This window comes from Acipenser ruthenus, chromosome 45 (genome assembly GCF_902713425.1).
Source record: "Acipenser ruthenus chromosome 45, fAciRut3.2 maternal haplotype, whole genome shotgun sequence".
NCBI classification, from domain to species: domain Eukaryota; kingdom Metazoa; phylum Chordata; class Actinopteri; order Acipenseriformes; family Acipenseridae; genus Acipenser; species Acipenser ruthenus.
The window spans coordinates 7,176,858-7,194,106 of record NC_081233.1 but is presented as its reverse complement, the minus strand read 5'-3'; the positions used below and the strand labels follow the sequence as shown (position 1 = coordinate 7,194,106).

The window sequence follows — 17,249 nt, the reverse complement described above, 5'->3', positions numbered from 1 at the left end:
TGTTTTGTAATAGAGTGCCTAAATGGTGCGTGACTGGCTCCTGTGCTATGAAATCAGTTTGTTGATATAATATAATAAATCACTGTTCTGTCATTCTTGTCCAGAGAACACATACAGAACCCTGACGAACTTAATTAAAAGTAGAAGGAAAAAAATAGAATTCAGTTGCTGTACCAGTCACAACCTCCTAGAGGGCGCTCCTGCAAACTCTACAGCACTGCAGATAAATGCAATGTCTGTTTTTTTTAATAAACAAACAAACATGGATCCCTATCCATAATGTGTTATTTAAAAGCATGTTTCTAATGAGAACAATACAGTTTGTCCTAGACCTTGCAGATTTTAAACTAGAAGTTAATGTAAAAAAAATAAAGTTTCAAAATGTATTTGGAAACGCACACATTTTGTGATGCAAGCATCTGATTTGGTAATAATGAAAATTTCTTCTTGCCAAAAAGATTTTGTAAAAAGATGTGAAAGACACATTTAGGACCCGTAATGTAACAGTTTCTACACTTCCCCTATTCTCCAGCACAATAAAAATATATATATAATAATCAGAATAAAAAAAAGAAATATATACAGCACTATAAACAAAATGCTCCAGACCCCAATAAACCAAGAAAAACATAAAAACACGAACCAGCTTGTTCCAGCAACTATAAAGCAATATTTAAAGCCTCCGTGGAGAGGTGTTAAAAGCCACTGACTTATTTTCCAAAACGCTACAGGGCAGAAACACTCCCGGGTGACCCTGCAACGTGCCCCACCCAGCCCATTCCAGATGGTTGCTATGCTGAGGCGCTAGGGAGGCGACACTGGTTGATCCCTGGAGCCAGCATTGCTGCTGTTGTGTGTGCGGATACACCAGGGAGGCCACAAATAGGCTGATCTCTGGAGCCAGCATTACACTTCAGCCAGCAACACTGAGGCAATAAGAAACCCACATTACCTGGAGGAAAAGCGAAAACAGCAAAGCTACGTCTTGGTTGGTCCCCACCACTGCGATCTCATTTTACCTTGCCAAGGCCAAGTCCAATATTAGCATGAAGTGAACAACAGCTGCTCCCACGTATTGAAAACCAGCCCAGCTCAATGTAGATTTTTCAGGGTAGTCGTTTGCTCAGAGTCCTGGTGCCTGGATATTTATATAAGTGATTATAAATCTTGCACGAGGAAATTACTGTTAAGGACTTGTCACAATGCCAGTGCACTTATATTGTGAACAGAATACATGGCAACTTTTCTTATTTATAGTAAGTTAATCCGTTGTGCGTAGGGTGTGTCTTATTATAAATATTATTTCAATATGGATGGGAACAAAAAACCCCAGACGCCAGTTATATTTTTGAAAAGCATTTTAATTTGTTAAATTAAAAAGAAGTCAATTCCCATATAAAAAAGGCTACAATTCACAATTAAAAGTTTCTTCTTTACAAAAAAAGTAAATATTAAAAAGGAAGAAAGGAATAAAAATATTTTACATTAAAAAAGACAAGATTGTGTTCTATAAAGTGTACATGCCCCCCCCCAATGAAACACACACAGGCTAAAACTGTACATATATACAAAATCCCATAGTAGTAAAAATTGCATAATCTGCTTTTTTTTCTATTCATTTAGTTTTTAAATATAGTAACCGTTTCTGGAAAACATTTTGGTTTTTCATTCTACAGGTACAGAGCAGAGGGTAGACTAGCTGGTTCAAGATAAACCACTAACTAGAGTCTTTCCTATTCAAAATTCACACTCACATCTATGTTTCATTATTTATCTCTGCATGCTGAAAGATATTTGAATAAAGGGGAGGTACAACTCCCTCCAGGTCCAATCATAATTCAGTCCCACAAGTAAAAGCCAGCCACCCAACCAATCACCAACACCGATCCAATATTATTAACCAATTAGTAATGGTAATCAAGTCAAGGCCATTCCAATACTCTTTAAATTGAATTATTGTGGTTCTTAAAAAAAAAAAAAAAAAAAACGTTTGATTCACCCCCATTATTTCTGGTTTTCAGCGAAATTCAAATCTGTGACCAAATGTGAAGTGCCTGCAGATTGTCTCTGATTTCCTTTGCTGGTCCAATCAATCAATTCAAATATTTTTTATATAGCGCCTTTCAAAGTCATCTCAAAAGCGTTTCGCAATCAAAAGAACTGTGAAACAAGACCCGAACCGTGAAAGAATAAAAGCACGATAAAATAAAGACAGAAAATGCAAGCACGCTCCAAAAACTCGAAGAGAACAAATAGGGCTTGAGCCAGGACTTACAACTTTGCTGGGGAATCAGCATCTCTGATGCTTCCTGGCAAGCCAACAGCGCTGGAGCGGGTGCAAAAAGAACCTGGCAACGTTCTTCAGGTCCCAGTAAACATATTTCATTAGCGTAGTCTAACTGAACTCCACGCCTTCTGACTGTTGCTGTTTATGAGAGCTGTCTAAACTCTGGGTAGGAGGCGAGTGGTAGCTAATGAAGCTGGTGCCTTGATCCCACAAGCAAGAGCTCAGTTTTACTAACATGACATTGCAAGACATTTTAGACATCCAGACGTCAACAGTTAGACAAGCAGGTTATATAATCCAGGCTTTAAAAACCTTTGTATTATTACACCACCACAGGCAAACTGCTTGCAAACTGTTCCCACATCAAGCACTATCTGCGTTTCCGAGAAGGTCAATGCCATTCTTAATTAATGCTGCCTCAGCGCTGAGCTCCACAGTTTTTCCATTTTGTCATTTAACAAAGTGCCACGTTCCTCATTTCTATTGCAGGTAGACGTACTTTTCCAGCGCTTGCAAGCACCAGACAGACCCACAAGGTCCCGTTCAGGATCTGTTGGCTAGCAACAACACACCATCCCTGGGAATCAGATGGTCAATTCTCATCTCCACAACTGTGCATTATTATTATTATTATTATTATTATTATTATTATTATTATTATTGTGTTCTCAACTCCAATCTATCACCAGGTATAACAAACTTATGTTTCCTTAACCCGTACAAAATCTAATAAAAAATAAATAAATAAATGTGATTTTCATTTCCATAAAATGTGAATATTTTTTTTTTTTAAATGCTCAACTCCATAAACGCGTGGAATATCAAATAATAAGAATAATAATACTACGATAGAATTTATGATTTTCAACTCCCTAACTGGTGCAGTATCAATGAACTCCATAAACCTGGTGCAATATTTTTAAAAAATGTTTGAGAACATTTAACACTTCCTAATTCGTATTTCGTAAAACAAAAAATGTAGTGCATTTCTTTCCCTGTTCGGATTAGGGTTAACTCATACTACACTAGTTCAAACAGTGGCGGCGGGCTTCAAAGACTCCTATTACTGCTGATCTTGGACTATCATATATTAGATAAGGAGGGCTGAGATCGGTACAAAGCAGGACATGGAACCACGCGCAACAGTACATGCAAAATGAGGGAAGAATCTAAAGGCAATAGAAGAAAATGGAGAGAAGTGCACCATGATCGATCCAGATTAGGACAGAAGGCAGCTGGTAGAAGGCCCAAAGAGCCTGGGCGTCTCCTACAATTTCTTGAGGCATTGCTCACAGTGGATGGGTTGGAGGTTGCGAAGCAGTGGGGAGTGACACTGAGAAGAAGGTGAGAGAAGGATCATATGCTGGTGGTTGGGTTTTTGACTGGCTTCACGTTAGGACAAACCTGAGTAGTGTTAGACACAATGTGTGTGTGTGTGTGTGTGTGTGTGTGTGTCCTGTCCAACTACAATCTAGTCCTGCAGTAGACAGTTCAATTTACAGTACAAGTGCCCCTAGTTAGCTGCAAGCTGTGATCTTCTCTCCAGAGATGAAGACGCTATCTGACAATCTTCCTTCTCTTGTTTTTCGCTGGTCTCTGAATTGCCTGGAACGATACAAAAATTATTATTATTACTATTATTATTATTTTCTATTAGTCTTTTAGTATCACGGGGTATGTAAAAGTGCACACTCACTGAATCCCTTGACATGATAACCACACCCCATCGCTGGTACTCACCAGTGCTTTCGGGTCCAGATTTGCCATGTCTTCAGTGAAGGCCTCTTTCGAACTGCTGTTCAGCTTCTGTTGTCTAAAAAAAATACAATTAAAATAATATTAAAAACACGAGCAACATAGGACATGTGGTACAGACGTTTAATGACATGTTTACTTGTCACTACAGACTTGTTAAAGAACAAAATGCTGTACTTTGGATTTGACCACAGTAAGGGGCACTTTGATTTGGCAAGTGCTTTGCTTGGCACAGACAGACTTGGTTGTTCACTCACGTTTGTCTTCTCTTGCGTCCTCTTTTTGGGGTCTCCTGCTGGACAGAGTCACCCTGAATGAGACACACACACACACACACACAGTCAGAGAAGGTGCTACACCATGAAGCACTATTAGCATAAGAAAACTTACTGTGCTGAGTTTGGAAGCTGCATAATACTGCAGAGCTCCAACAGGCAGCCAAGACGACACTGCAAGGAGTCATCTGAACAAACAAGATCAAATCAGTATACAGACACTTCAGCTACTGCCTTCATCAGTGTGAACATTCCTGGCTCCCTATAAAACGGCAGTAAGTTGTGCAGTCTTGGTAGAAGGCTCAGTGCAGTTGTGTTTCCTACAGCTAAAACAGACAGCAAAACACACACACACGCTCCATTACCTTGCCCTCCTCTGGTTCGTGTGGGGCTGGACGGACCTCCTGGTCGATTATGGGACACAACACTGTGCCGTTCAGACAATCTGCCCTGCTGCTGGGGTAGAGACACTGGACTGGGTCCTCCTCCCCTCCCCCTTCGGAGGTGCCGCCCTCCCCTGTGCAGCCCCTGAAGAGAGGAGGCTCGTCCTGCCGGCAGGCTGGCTCAGTCCTGGGGTGGCCCCCGTTGCTGTACTTGCAGAAGGAATCGGTCTTTGCTTCGTCGAGCGAGCCTGGGAAAGCCGGTGTGGAGCTCAGCAGCTGGGCGTTGCTCCGGCTGTTCGCTTTATCGGCCGGCACCCCTTCAAACCTGGGAGGCGTCCTGCTCTCCTCAGTCAGTTTGGGGGTCCCCCTTGCTGGAGAGTGGGCTGCCTCCATCCCTAGCCTGGTCAAGTCCTGGTTCCGGACGCTGCACGCCCTCCTGGGGCTGTGTGAAGGCGGTCCGTTTTGGGCCAGCAGAGATGTTGCGTCTCCGTGGAATTGTGGATAAGAGGCTTGGAGGTTGGCAGTGGGAGCTAAGGCACTCAAAGCACTGAGACTAGGCGCGGAAGCCCCGGACTGGCCTACAGAATGTCCCGTCGGGCCAGCTGCTTCCTGGGCCTTTTTGCCCGTGACTTGGAGGAAGGAGTTATAAATGGCATCCATGAAGGATCCATAGGGGTCCAGGGGGCTTGAGCGCTGGGGGAGGGGCTGAGAGGTCTGCAGGTGTTCTGGTGGCAGCTGATTCGCCGGGAGGTCCTCTGCAGGGGCGGGGCTTATGTTTTCCTCCAACTGGTTCGTAGTGTTTATTGGCTTGTTGTCGGCCATTGGGAGACCCGGGTCGATATTGAGCTGCAAGAAATTTTAAAAATAAGTAAATGAATACCAGAAAATGAAAATTCAACATAAAAAGAAATACCCACAAATATATTTAATTTATAAATATATAGTTTGTTATTCTAAACTGTTCTCAACCATTGCCATCCTGTTTAATCAAAAACCTGTAACTGAAAACTATTTCTTAGGACCTGTATGGGATCATTTAAATAACGACATTATTCAATTAAAATCTGTTTAATTCCAACCTGTAGGGTGTTTAGCAGGCCTGCCATTGGATTCATGGTCCCAGCCTGTCCAGGTAGCGCAGCCTGGCCCTGGATTAGATGCATGCCCAGGGGGGGTTGCTGCAAGGCGGGGAGGAGGTGGTGTTGCTGCTGGCCTGGCAGGAGCAGAGGGCTGGAAGCCAGCAGGGTGTGAAGACTGCTGAGCTGCATGCTGCTGGTACTGAACGCTGCCAAGTCACCTGGAACCGAAGAGCAGATGAGACGAGACGAGACGGTCAATTATTCATGATAATGGCTGGGGCTGCAGCTGCAAGGCTTCCTCTCTCACTCATTACAGCACTCGCTTTACAACAGCGAGAACCATCGTCATTTACAGGGAAAGGGTTGAACAATCCTGATCTAAACAGAGCGCGATCTATAGCGATTGCATAGCCGTTTGATCCATACCTGCTTTTACTAGGAGTTTAACAAGACACACCTTAGCCATACACTGTGGCTAATCAAAATCATAGTACATAAAACCTGGAGTGGGTGAAACTGCTATGCAACAGGAGTCTTATTTCTATCCCTGATAATCATTAGGGAGTGCACACTGGTGTGATTTGCCATGTTATCTACTGAGATTTAAGACTAGAATCACAGGAAAAGGCTATTTGTTAATGCTTTCAAACCCATGTAAACTTCAGACTGGTAATGAAGCCCATTAGGAGGTGGTGTGAGATAGACATACCGAGCAGGTTGGCTCCCAGCAGGGGGTTGAGCAGCTGGGGGGGCAGGGGGTTCAGCTTCCCTGGGGCCCCACTAAATGACAGGAGGGGGTCTCCCATCGACATGGCTGGGGGGGCTTCAGCTCCCGAGCTGGGGGTGGTCGTGGTAGAAGTGCTGGTCATGGAGGTAGGTCCCATGGAGGAACTGGAGATACCGACCTGAAGGAGAAAGACGCAGGCGCCAGTCAGTGCTATCCAGAGCGAGAAGAAATCGCCTCTCATGCATATTGCATCACTGGGCGTCTTGAATGAATCTTGATGCCCTCTTTTACATTACATATCATTTTGTGAAACACGACCAAAAGCACTACATGGCGTAGCGCACCAAATGGTTCTTGGGCGAGGAGATGAACAAACTGGGGCATTAATGAATTACTGTAGCTATTCTACCAATGAAGAAATCCATTCTCATGAAGGAATTAACCACGGCACTCCATGAAGGGTATGTATACATGACAATTAAAACGTATACAAAAGACAAGGTTTAAACCTAAAACAAAATTCGGAAAATTACCTTCCTTAGATCAAGCTCTGCATCTGCTTAGCAAAGCAGCGAAATCTAGAACAGTGTGGTTTACATTCTGTCATTGGATTTGAATGAATGCAAGACAGATTCCAAAAAGAATAGCAATCAGTAGCATTGAATATGAAACAGTTATACAATGCTAGATCTCTCAACACTTGCTGCGTACGTGTGAATAAGACAGTAGTTGGTGCAGGTGTACATCAATACTTTTATATTATGACACATTGTGCAAAGCAGATGCAAGTGAAAACAATTCCTGAAAAGTTTCTTGAAAAAACAGCAACGCCTACCTGAGTTTGGTTCGCGCCCCCATCAGTGGAGCCCAGGAAAGCAGCCAGGAGAGCAGGGTTGAGGGACAGCAACGCAGCGGGGATGGGAGGGGCGGGGGTGGACAGGGCTGGGAAGAGCAGAGCCTGCAGGGCCTGGAGGGCACCGTCCCCCAGACCCTGGAACCCATCGTTGCCCGGCAGCAAGGGGGCGTCCGTGGGCTTGTCTCCGTCCTGCGGGGGAGGGAACTGCTGCTGGAGGAAATCCAGGTTGAGGCTGCCCAGATTGAGCCCACCTAGAGGGAGCATGGCCGTCTGCTGCTGCCCGAGCAAGAGGGAGGCAGTCAGGAGAGCCTGCAGGGCCTGTTTGTCGGCAGGGTCGCTAGGGGGCAGAACAGCGTTGGGTGGCGGGTTTAGGAGACCCAGGAGGTTCACTGGCAGGTCCCCTTGGCCCCCCAGTAAGGAAGGCAGGAGGTTTAGGGGGTTGTGGTTTAGGATGTTTTGGGGCTGCTGTTGGTGTTGCTGTTGACCCATTAGCTGCAAGCCCAGGGGAAGAGATCCGATGAAGGGGGGGTTTAGAAGAGGGGTCAGCCCAGTGTTGGTGGAGAGGAGCTGCAGAAGCTGGTCCGGGTTCATGAAGGGGAACAGCTCTGCTAGGGGAAGCTGCTGGCAGGGGGTGTGGAGCGCCGCAGGGCTGGGGCTGGAGGCCATTTTGTGATTGGTGGACGTTGGGGATGCTGGTAGGTTGGTGGGTCCTGGAGACAGAGAATTTTGTTAAATGGAATAATCGGTTAATTATTTTTTCTTAAAAATCTGTTTGTGAATTCAGTTGAAATTATAAACCCAGGGCTTGAAACTCGCACTAGCCCTAGCTAAGGGCACCCCATAGAAATCGCTGTAAGGACACACATAATAAACATATCATATAAAGTTTTACCGACATCTCACACTGACCTGTGACAGTATTGCTCTGCTGAATATGCTGATGGTTACTGTTGCTGCTGGGTAAGCCTGGCACAGCCTCGCTTGTGGCTGCTGGAGCCTTCAGTTGTGCAGCCAGGTTACTGCTCCCTGAGCCCTGAGCTGCACTAGGAGAAGAGGAAGAGGAGGAGGAGGAGGAGGAAGAAGAGACAGGGGAGGAGGTCTGGGTGGAGAACTGACCTAGGAGGCCAAGCAGCTGGCTGTTGAGATCTTGCATGCCGGGGAACATACTGGAGTCTCCGGTAGTGCCTGCTGGATCGGCCATGGAAGCCAGGGCAGCGTTCAAATTCACGTTCATGAACGCCTGCTGGCTTGGAGATGGGGACGGACCTCCAAAGTTGGGGGTCAAAGCTCGGTCAGATCCTGGGTTGGGCTGGGGGAATGGAGGGAGGTGGACTGGAGAGGGAGCAGCAGCAGGGCTTTGAGATTGGAGACCAGGCTGGCCAAGGGAGCTCCCGCTGCTGCCACCACCCTGAGCGTTCTGCATGCTGAGCAAGTGAAGCAGGGCAGACAAAGGCTGAGCTGTACCAACACCCGGGGTCTTGCTTCTCAGAGGATCCTGAGCTTCTGCTTGCCTGGGGAAGCCGGTAGACTGAACCGAGTCAGACTGGTTTAGCCCAGGATTAAGGTCTATAAGTTGCTGCTGGGAAGCACCCAAGGGGAGAGAGAAGGAGGTCTTCTCCATAGACAGTTGGTCCACCCCAGTTCGGAGACTATTCATCTGGGATTCTTTGAGCATGCTAAGGACTGTTGGAGATCTCCTTTGTCTCTTCCTCTTGAACGGCTTGTCTTGAGGCGCTGGGGAGCTGGGTGTGGTGTTGGAGTTGGAGAGAAGGGGGCTGGTTTGTCTATTGGGGAGGCTGTTCTGTAAAGTGCTTAGTACCTTGGTGTGAGCCTCCTTGCCTGCAGAGCTGCTGTTCTTCTGGCTTGCCAGCTGAGCTTTGGCAGCTGCGGACAGTAGGCTGCTAGCTGGAAAGGAGGACGAGTGGGGGTGGTGCTGGTTGAGAATCTGACCTAAAGGGAGACCGAGGAATCCGGAAGCACTGGCAGCTCCTGACGCTTGGACCTTTTTCTCCAACGTAGGAGAATGGGGTGGATGGGGCGGCTGGAAGTTATTGCTTTGGTAGGGGTGGTGATGGTTACCTAAGGAATTGCTCCCGCTGTTGCTGGTGTCCTTATATTGCTGGAGAATGCCTTCCAGGCGGCTTTTGGGGCTAGGTGGCATGAAGAATTTGGGAGAGCTCATGGGCATTGGGGAATGAGAGGACTTGGTTACTTGTTGCCCATGGAAGCCATGCTCGGAGGAGGTTGAAGAATGCCTGGACCTCTGCGGAGACATCTCCAAGCTCCCAGCAGGTGAGGAGATGGAGGAAGAGAAGGTGGATGGGGAGCCCATAGTATTGGATCTGGCGGAGAATGAGGAAGGAGGGAAGTTCCCTTGGACCTCATGCATGGACCTACCGCCCAGGCTGTTGGCCAGTGAAGCTAAAGTCGAAGACACGTGGATATCCAAAGCGTGGGTGTGAGACTGTGCAGAAGGTGGGAGGGAGTTCAGATAGGGAGAACCCTTGAGGTGATCGGAGCACCCTGAAAGATCGTACGTTTGGTTCGGAGGATTGGTAAACCGGGGGTATTTCTGGGACCCTGAGCTGCAAGGCATGTTGCCAGCTTGACCAAAGGCCCTTGGAGATTGGGCGGGGGAAGGCATCAGGTTTCTCCCGGGCTGGGGAGATCCTAAGTGAGGGAGTTCTGGAGATAGCCTGGAGTTAGCCCTTGTTATTGCATCCAGGCTTCCATTGGATGGATATCCTCCAGCGTACATGGAGTTCTTAGAAGGGGGGTTGAGCCCAGCTGTGGCAGGGATCGGGGGGTGGTGTCTGGGGTACTGAGTCAGCCCGCCGGGGTTGGGAAGCCGTTGTCGGGGGTAAGTGCAATGGTCTTGTTTGGGGCCCGGAAAGGGGGGCCCCACGCCGCTGGCAGCTTTGTCCATGAAGTATTTTGGAAACAAGTTGTTCTTGAAATCAGGAGGGGATTTGCTGAGGCCCGCGTTGGGTGATCTGCTGTGTGCTGCTGACGGGTTTTCCAGATAGTTAAGAGCGCCACCTACAGGTGAAAGATTACAGTTACCACAAATCTCATTAGACCAGGGGTGCCCAATCACGGTCAACAGCGGGCATGGAAAGGACAACTTTGGCCACCCTTATATTTGTCAATTCTATAACCAAGTTGATTTCTAGTCCTTCTGTACAACGCCCCAAAAAGGTGCAGGCGCGTTTCTTGCAAAGCATTTACTCCAGCAATGTACTTTTTGAAAAGGAAAACCAGGACCAGAAAGCAGTGGAACAGCCCCAGGCCTCTGCCCTCTTACCTGGAGCTTGGCCGGGTAAGGCGAGGGGGGAGGCCTCCATGCTCCTGCACAGCGCTGCCATGGCGACCACTTTCCTCCGGTGATTGCACAGTTTGGTCATGTCCTCTTCTGCCTTCACCTCCTCGGTACTGTGAGGCTTCACTGCCGCTTCGGGGTCGAAATTAAACACCTGGGAGGGAGAGGAAGGATTCAGTGTTTTAGTTATTCAGCACTAGGAAACGATACGATCAGTCAAACGGTTAAGATTAACATTGAGGCCTGCAGGCTCTATAGTGACTTACCTTGGGTATAACCAAGGGGCATTCCAGGCCACACTTACAGGTGCCATCTGTCAGGAGGTAGGTCCTCACTTCCTCCACAGTGGACAGGACTGTACCGCTGGGGCTGAGGGGAGCAAACACAGGGTCAGGGGGAACAGTAAACTCTTTAGCGGGAAATCCTGAACGAACTTAAAACAAGGTTTATAAAAAGCACTGGCAGACGTTGGATTTTCAGAACCCTCAGTCCACAGAAGGCAGTATTTAGGTCAGCTTGAATCAACTGAACAAACCCTGATGTTTCTATTGGCGATTTGTTTCAAGAGTCAATAAACCGTCTTAACAACATGTTAGTTAACACAACCTTTCACTCTTCTCTTGATATCAACATGACTTCCTAATCCGGAATAGAATGCGGGTCAATGGGGACAAGCTCTCTGTCATCACTTTGCTTTTTTTATCACACTTAAATCTCATTTAACAATGGATTTAAACCCAATTGGTATCACATTGCACATGTTCAGAATTAAAGTACAGTAGCGTATAGTACGCTACGTATGGTAGCATACAGCATTCAAAACACTGCAGTGTTTTTAATAACCACACCAGGGATGGAACTAAGACTTAGTAGTTTGATCCATTCCTGGTTCTACTATGAGTTTAATAATAAGACGCACCTGAGTCTGTTACCTATACACTGGGGCTGATCAAGCGTGTAGTAAAACCTGGAATGGGTGAAACTGCTATGCAATAAGAGTCTTATTTCCATCCCTGCCACATGTACGGTGTAATAGACTGTACACTGAATATTTTATTAATAAACATTACTGTAATCAATGCAATATCTAGTACTACATATGAGCAAAAAAGACAAGTAGCACCCACACTTCTTCAATGGTGGTTACTGGTGACCGCCACACACAGCTTACTGTCACCGTAATAAATGAGTTTGACCGATATAGTCACCTGATGTAGGCCACTCTCCCTCCCTCCACTGCTCTTTGCCAGCCAATAGGAACGTGCGCTGCAGACGTGCCGCCATCTTTGTCTCTGCCTCTCTCATTGCCTCCGTTCATTTTCTGATCACTGCTCTCCTACACCTTGAGGGTGGGGGGGGGGGGCACAGGGGTATTATTAGCATTTGCCAAGCAAGCAGGAGGGCGGGGAGAGGGGGGGCGGTATTATTAATACACAGAAGTTCCAAGGCACCTTTTCATTTTTATAAAACGCGAGGCTCTGCCGTCCATTGTATCAGCCCGTCAAAACACATGGTTTAGAGACGCTGTGATAAAAACCAAGAGCAAGCCAGACTATGGCCCTACCCCCTCCCTCTCTCTCTCTCTCTCTCTCTCTCAGTGGTCCAGCACTGGGTCGGCAATACAACCTGAAAAACACAAAGGAAAAGGGTGTTACTGTACTGGACTTTAAATCCTTATACGGAAGCACCTACTTTATCAGCACACCAGAAAACAAAATCCATACACAGCAATAGTAGTAGGAAATGAATTCCCACTTGATCCCCGCCCCCCCGAGATAGAATTTCAACATTTAACACTTGTGTCATTTTCTATAATACTGTTTAAACTTTGGTTTTGTGTATTTCAAACAAAGTGTTGGTACAGTTCAAAGTAACGGTTCCATACATAGCAGAGATGCCAGTATCAATGTGAGTAGTAGAGAGCTCAATATAGGAATGCATTATTGCATCAAACAATGCTGAATGCACAGTACAGCTGCCTTGAGTACATCTTCACCCCAGCACATTTAAGATTTGCCTTTTAACAACATTGTTAATCATTAGTTCAGGTTATTATATAAAAAAAATAGCCTAGTACCCATGTATTGTGATATTTATGGTGCAATACTATACATATTGCATCCTGTCTGATGAATGCATTAGCTACAATGTTTGTCCATGTCTGTCTTTTAAAAGGTGGTGAATTCATAGCTTTGGAACCTTTCATTTGACATGTAATTTACAGAGACAGGCAGACAGACAGCAGTACTCACACAAATCCACCTTGCGTTTTCCAGTAATTCTGAATAGTGTAGCTTTCAACAAAATATTCACAGGCATGACACATCACCGACTAGACCGAACCACTCAAAAAGATAATCTGTCAAAAGGTTATAAATGTTGGCTTTACAGAATAAAGTCATTCTTTAAAAACAATGGAGGAACAGAGATGAACACAGTTTGAAAGCAAGCATTTGAGGCCCTTTACCAGAGATTAGAGACCTCATATTTAGAATCAGGTTAAAGGAACTCTCTGGTCCATTTTGTAATGCCCAACATGTCGCCTTTTGCCCCTCTATAATTCCGTCGTGTTCTCCTCCCTTTGAACAGGCCCAAGAAGACCTGGGAGTGGAGTGGCCTCTCCCTGGCGGCTCTCGGAGTGTAAACAAGGCCAGGCTGCCCTCAGGATGGCGAGGTGTGAATTCTATCACAAGGCCTTGGACTGTCTGGAGAACCACTTGTGGCTTTTTGAAGTCTGACAGAACCAGTCTAGACTGTTGGGATTGAACCAGAAGCAAAAAACACGTGGAAATGTCCAGCAGGAAGAAGGAAAGAAAGAAAGAGAACTGTGATTGATATATCATCCGTTTAGGTCAAATCTAGGGATGGTCTAAGTGAATTGCTTTCTCTGAGATTAAGTCCATATAAGAAAAAAGAATGAAATTAGTTTTTGCATGTTATATACTTTCAACTGCCCAAATACTTCTGTCTGCGACGGTATATGCTTGCAGCATTTGAACCCTTTGTTTTTTTTGGCATAGTTAAAAAAAAAAATTATTTAAAGTTCTTATCCCATGCTTAAAACTGTATGCGAGTTCAAGAACTTTTTAATAGCACATTTGTACTGTATTGTGAAAGAAAGAAAGAAAGAAAAAATGACATCTGGTCGCAGTTCTTATGACTTATGGTTGTAAAGAGGATTGTTGTTCATATGAAAAAGTGTTTAGTTGTGAAAGAAAATATTTCCACAGACGGCATCACACACACACACACACACGGCTGTGGACTGCTTCACAGAGTAGCACCTTGAGTTGAATCCTTTGTAGCCTGACGTCCTATCAAACCAAAGTGTTAGCTGTTTCTTAAGGTGCTGTCCCTTTCCTGGGACGTTCACTTTAGCTTTTGCCCAAGTACGAATCTATTTTGAAGGTTTCAAAACTATAAATTTCTCCTCGGAGAACTGGAGGAAACAGAGATATGGGGCAAGTAAAACTTAAGAGTAAACTTGTTGCACTGTCCCCTTCCCTTTGTATGATACGGTAACCGTCTGTGTTGAGGTGTTATCCCCAGTTCAGAAGCTGCTCTTTCAAAGTGCCATTAAAAAAAGCAGGATCGAGAGCCATCCAATACACAGCTGGGTACTGCCAGATCAGCCAAGGTGTCAATTGAAGTAACAACCATCTTTTCACTGTATGTCTATATACAGGGATGGAAATAAGACTCCTACTGCAGAGCAGTTTCACCCATTCCAGGTTTTACTATGCGCTTGATCAGCCACAGTGTGTGTATAGGTAACAAGCTCAGGTGTGTCTTTTTCAACTCCTAGTAAAACCAGGAGTGGATCAAACTGCTACGCAGCAGGAGTCTTATTTCCAACCCTGTTATAGCCACTTTGGCTGATCTTGCCTACCTACACAACGAGAAGTGAAAACCAGCTCCTGAACTCAGGTGTGCATCAGTGTGAGGCACTGGGCAATGTGTATTATCATTTTTTTTCATACCTTTGTCAGCATAACTTTATTCTCACCAATCCCTTACTGTTTTGATTTTCATCTCGCTGTGTGCCAGAACAGGATAAAAAGCAAATCACATTACACCACTAAAAGACCTTACCAGAAAAACATACAGGTTGTATGGTGCACATAAGGTGGGGACTTATTACCTGTAACACAGGAAGGAAGTGAATGGGGGGAGAAAAAAAATCAAACACCTCCGTCAAACATATTGTGCAGTGGCAGGAAAAACGGAAAAGGAGGAAAAGGTTTAAAATCAACCCAAGATTAGCTTCAGTGCAATTTTCACAGCTCCCCTAATCATTGCACTGGTAAAATTTGTAATGCATTTTTCTTTTGCAAATTCTCTGAAGGCACAGCATTAAAATCAACCTAGTCACCAATGCTTTATTTTTTATAAATACATATCTTTAAAAATCCAAGGTTTTTTTTATTGAAATTGTGAGCACAGTTATAGGTAGGTATTCTTTTGGTGCAACTGTACATCGTTTATAATTCCATATAAGGGAAAGCGATCAAAACATTCCTTACCGCCGCACATGTGGTTTCAAATACCTGCAAACTGGAAACAGACACACGCCCTGCCATGAGGAGCAGGGTGTCAGACCTGATGATGTGTGTTCATATGCACCGAGCACGACGCTGTCCAAGACCATCACTTTATGACAGCCGACGGGTAATACTATGTTGTTAACAGTTCCCAGTGTTTTTTTTATGTATAAATAAAGCAAATGGAAAGTTAGAACAGGTAGGAAAGAATCGAAAAATATCTTGCCTGCAAATTATACGATCAAACGGGACAAATGTGAAAAAACTAATTATACTGTTATTTAAAAATGTACATCCAGTTATGCAATCGCAGAGGCCTGACACCTTTATTATTGTAATATTAAACGTACTAAACAAAACGATTCTTGTCAACCAAACTCTCGCTCATCATCAGGGGAATGTAAACAAACTGCATGCATTTTTTTTTTTTTGCACAGATCAGCCAGGCAGCAAATGCGTGGCTCACTTCTTGTATAGAAATCCGCGTTACAAAGATAGAACAGTGTTTTTAATTCAGCAAATAGTTAAAACTACTGTGCCATTAGTCGTAGTGGTACACCATTTATCCAAACTATAAACAAGCCGTCCATTACTCAAAGAATGTGCTTCTAGCACTTCAGTGTAGTCAGGAGCCAGTCTGTACAGCAATGCTTTTTTGCACTAGTTGTCAACATCGACCTAACAAAACTCGTCTTTACAAAGCAGCATTGGAACGTACCTGTTTCGTCGAACTTTTTCGCCTTCTTTTTAGGAAACAAAGTTGACAGACTTTTTTTTTTGGGGGGGGGGGGGGGGAGGTTAGGTGTCTCCTCTTTATCTCTCGTCTCCGTCCCTTAAAAAACAAAGAGCAATAAAGCTCTTTTATTGCGCCCGCTGCATTGTTGAATTTTCACTTTGGTTTCTGGAAGGTCCGCGGCGGCTCTCGGAGTCACCGCCGCCTTGCTACGCGTGCCGCCCGTTTCCCTGGGTTTGATTCGGCCATGCAATGTGTGTTCTGATCTGATTTTTGACCCTTTTCGGTGCAGCTTTAATTCCTGCTTCCCAGTTGCTATTTTTCCCTTGGATTCTGTGCCAAAAAAAAATCATGGAGTTTCCTTGGGAGCATGCGCACTTTGCTAGGGACAGCCCTGGGAATTCCTTACCCAGAATGCAAAGGAGCTAAAGGGGATGTTTGAAAAAAAGTTCCAGGTTAGGGAAAGAAAGGCGTGTTTTTTTTTTTTTTTTTTGGTAACTAATGTATAAATCTAATTTTATGGGAAACTATCTGATTCATATTACTGCGTGTGTTTGTAGCTTTTTTAATTGCAAAGCAGCAATTCACAGCTCCCTTCTCAGACCAAAGTGCTTTGTGGTGAGCTGTCCACTAGTGACGGGCGAGAGTGGGGTGTTTTTGAAGCTCGTGCAGGATCGCGGACGTTCTTTTCATGTTCCACGTTGCCAGACCGCCAGTATAATATAAATGTCTTTAGCTGTCAAACTTCAAACGTATTTTTGAAATACCAAATGGGAATGCCATCGCGACACTCTATTAAAAAGAACTGAATTGGATGAAAAGATGGATTTAATGAGCTGTTTTGTCTTTTTGTATGTACGTGGGCATATATATATATATATATATATATATATATATATATATATATATATATATAAACACAAATACAGTTTCCAATTTGCCACTTACATTTTTTTTATTTACTGTATATTTATTTTATTTTTTTTAAATACATTATTTCCCACCCCTTTCCGAATCGCTGCGTACAGCGACATCTCCTGGGAGACAAATGCCACTGCTCTCAGATAAAATTGTGCCCCCCCGTGCCTGCTAATCGTTTTAGTACCAGTAATTAAGAATAGATATAGTCTGGCAGCTGTATAGCAAGATGAGTCAGATTTGATCAACATACACTGGGATTAGCCACAAACTGACCCTTTTAGAGCATGTTTTAAAGTCCCTGGAAATTCCCCTGGACTGCATCAACCATTTATTTTTAGGTATAATCCGGGATCCCGGCGGGTTAGGTTGACCA

At 44.9% G+C, this 17,249-nt stretch overlaps 1 protein-coding gene across 1 annotated transcript; it reads right to left on the bottom strand.

The window, feature by feature from the left end:
- Positions 1-1,370: 1,370 nt before the first annotated feature.
- LOC131720932 (methyl-CpG-binding domain protein 5-like) lies at positions 1,371-16,425 on the bottom strand. Its single transcript, XM_059013458.1, has 13 exons — positions 15,941-16,425; positions 12,133-12,307; positions 11,890-12,023; positions 10,948-11,050; positions 10,667-10,835; positions 8,272-10,401; positions 7,342-8,072; positions 6,489-6,684; positions 5,780-5,997; positions 4,683-5,546; positions 4,300-4,352; positions 4,028-4,100; positions 1,371-3,892 (listed from the first exon to the last, which is right to left on the bottom strand). Exons 3-13 carry the CDS (start codon positions 11,997-11,999, stop codon positions 3,845-3,847), a joined length of 4,695 nt encoding a protein of 1,564 aa, XP_058869441.1. The 5' UTR covers positions 12,000-12,023; positions 12,133-12,307; positions 15,941-16,425; the 3' UTR covers positions 1,371-3,844.
- Between the last annotated feature and the right edge of the window lie 824 nt (positions 16,426-17,249).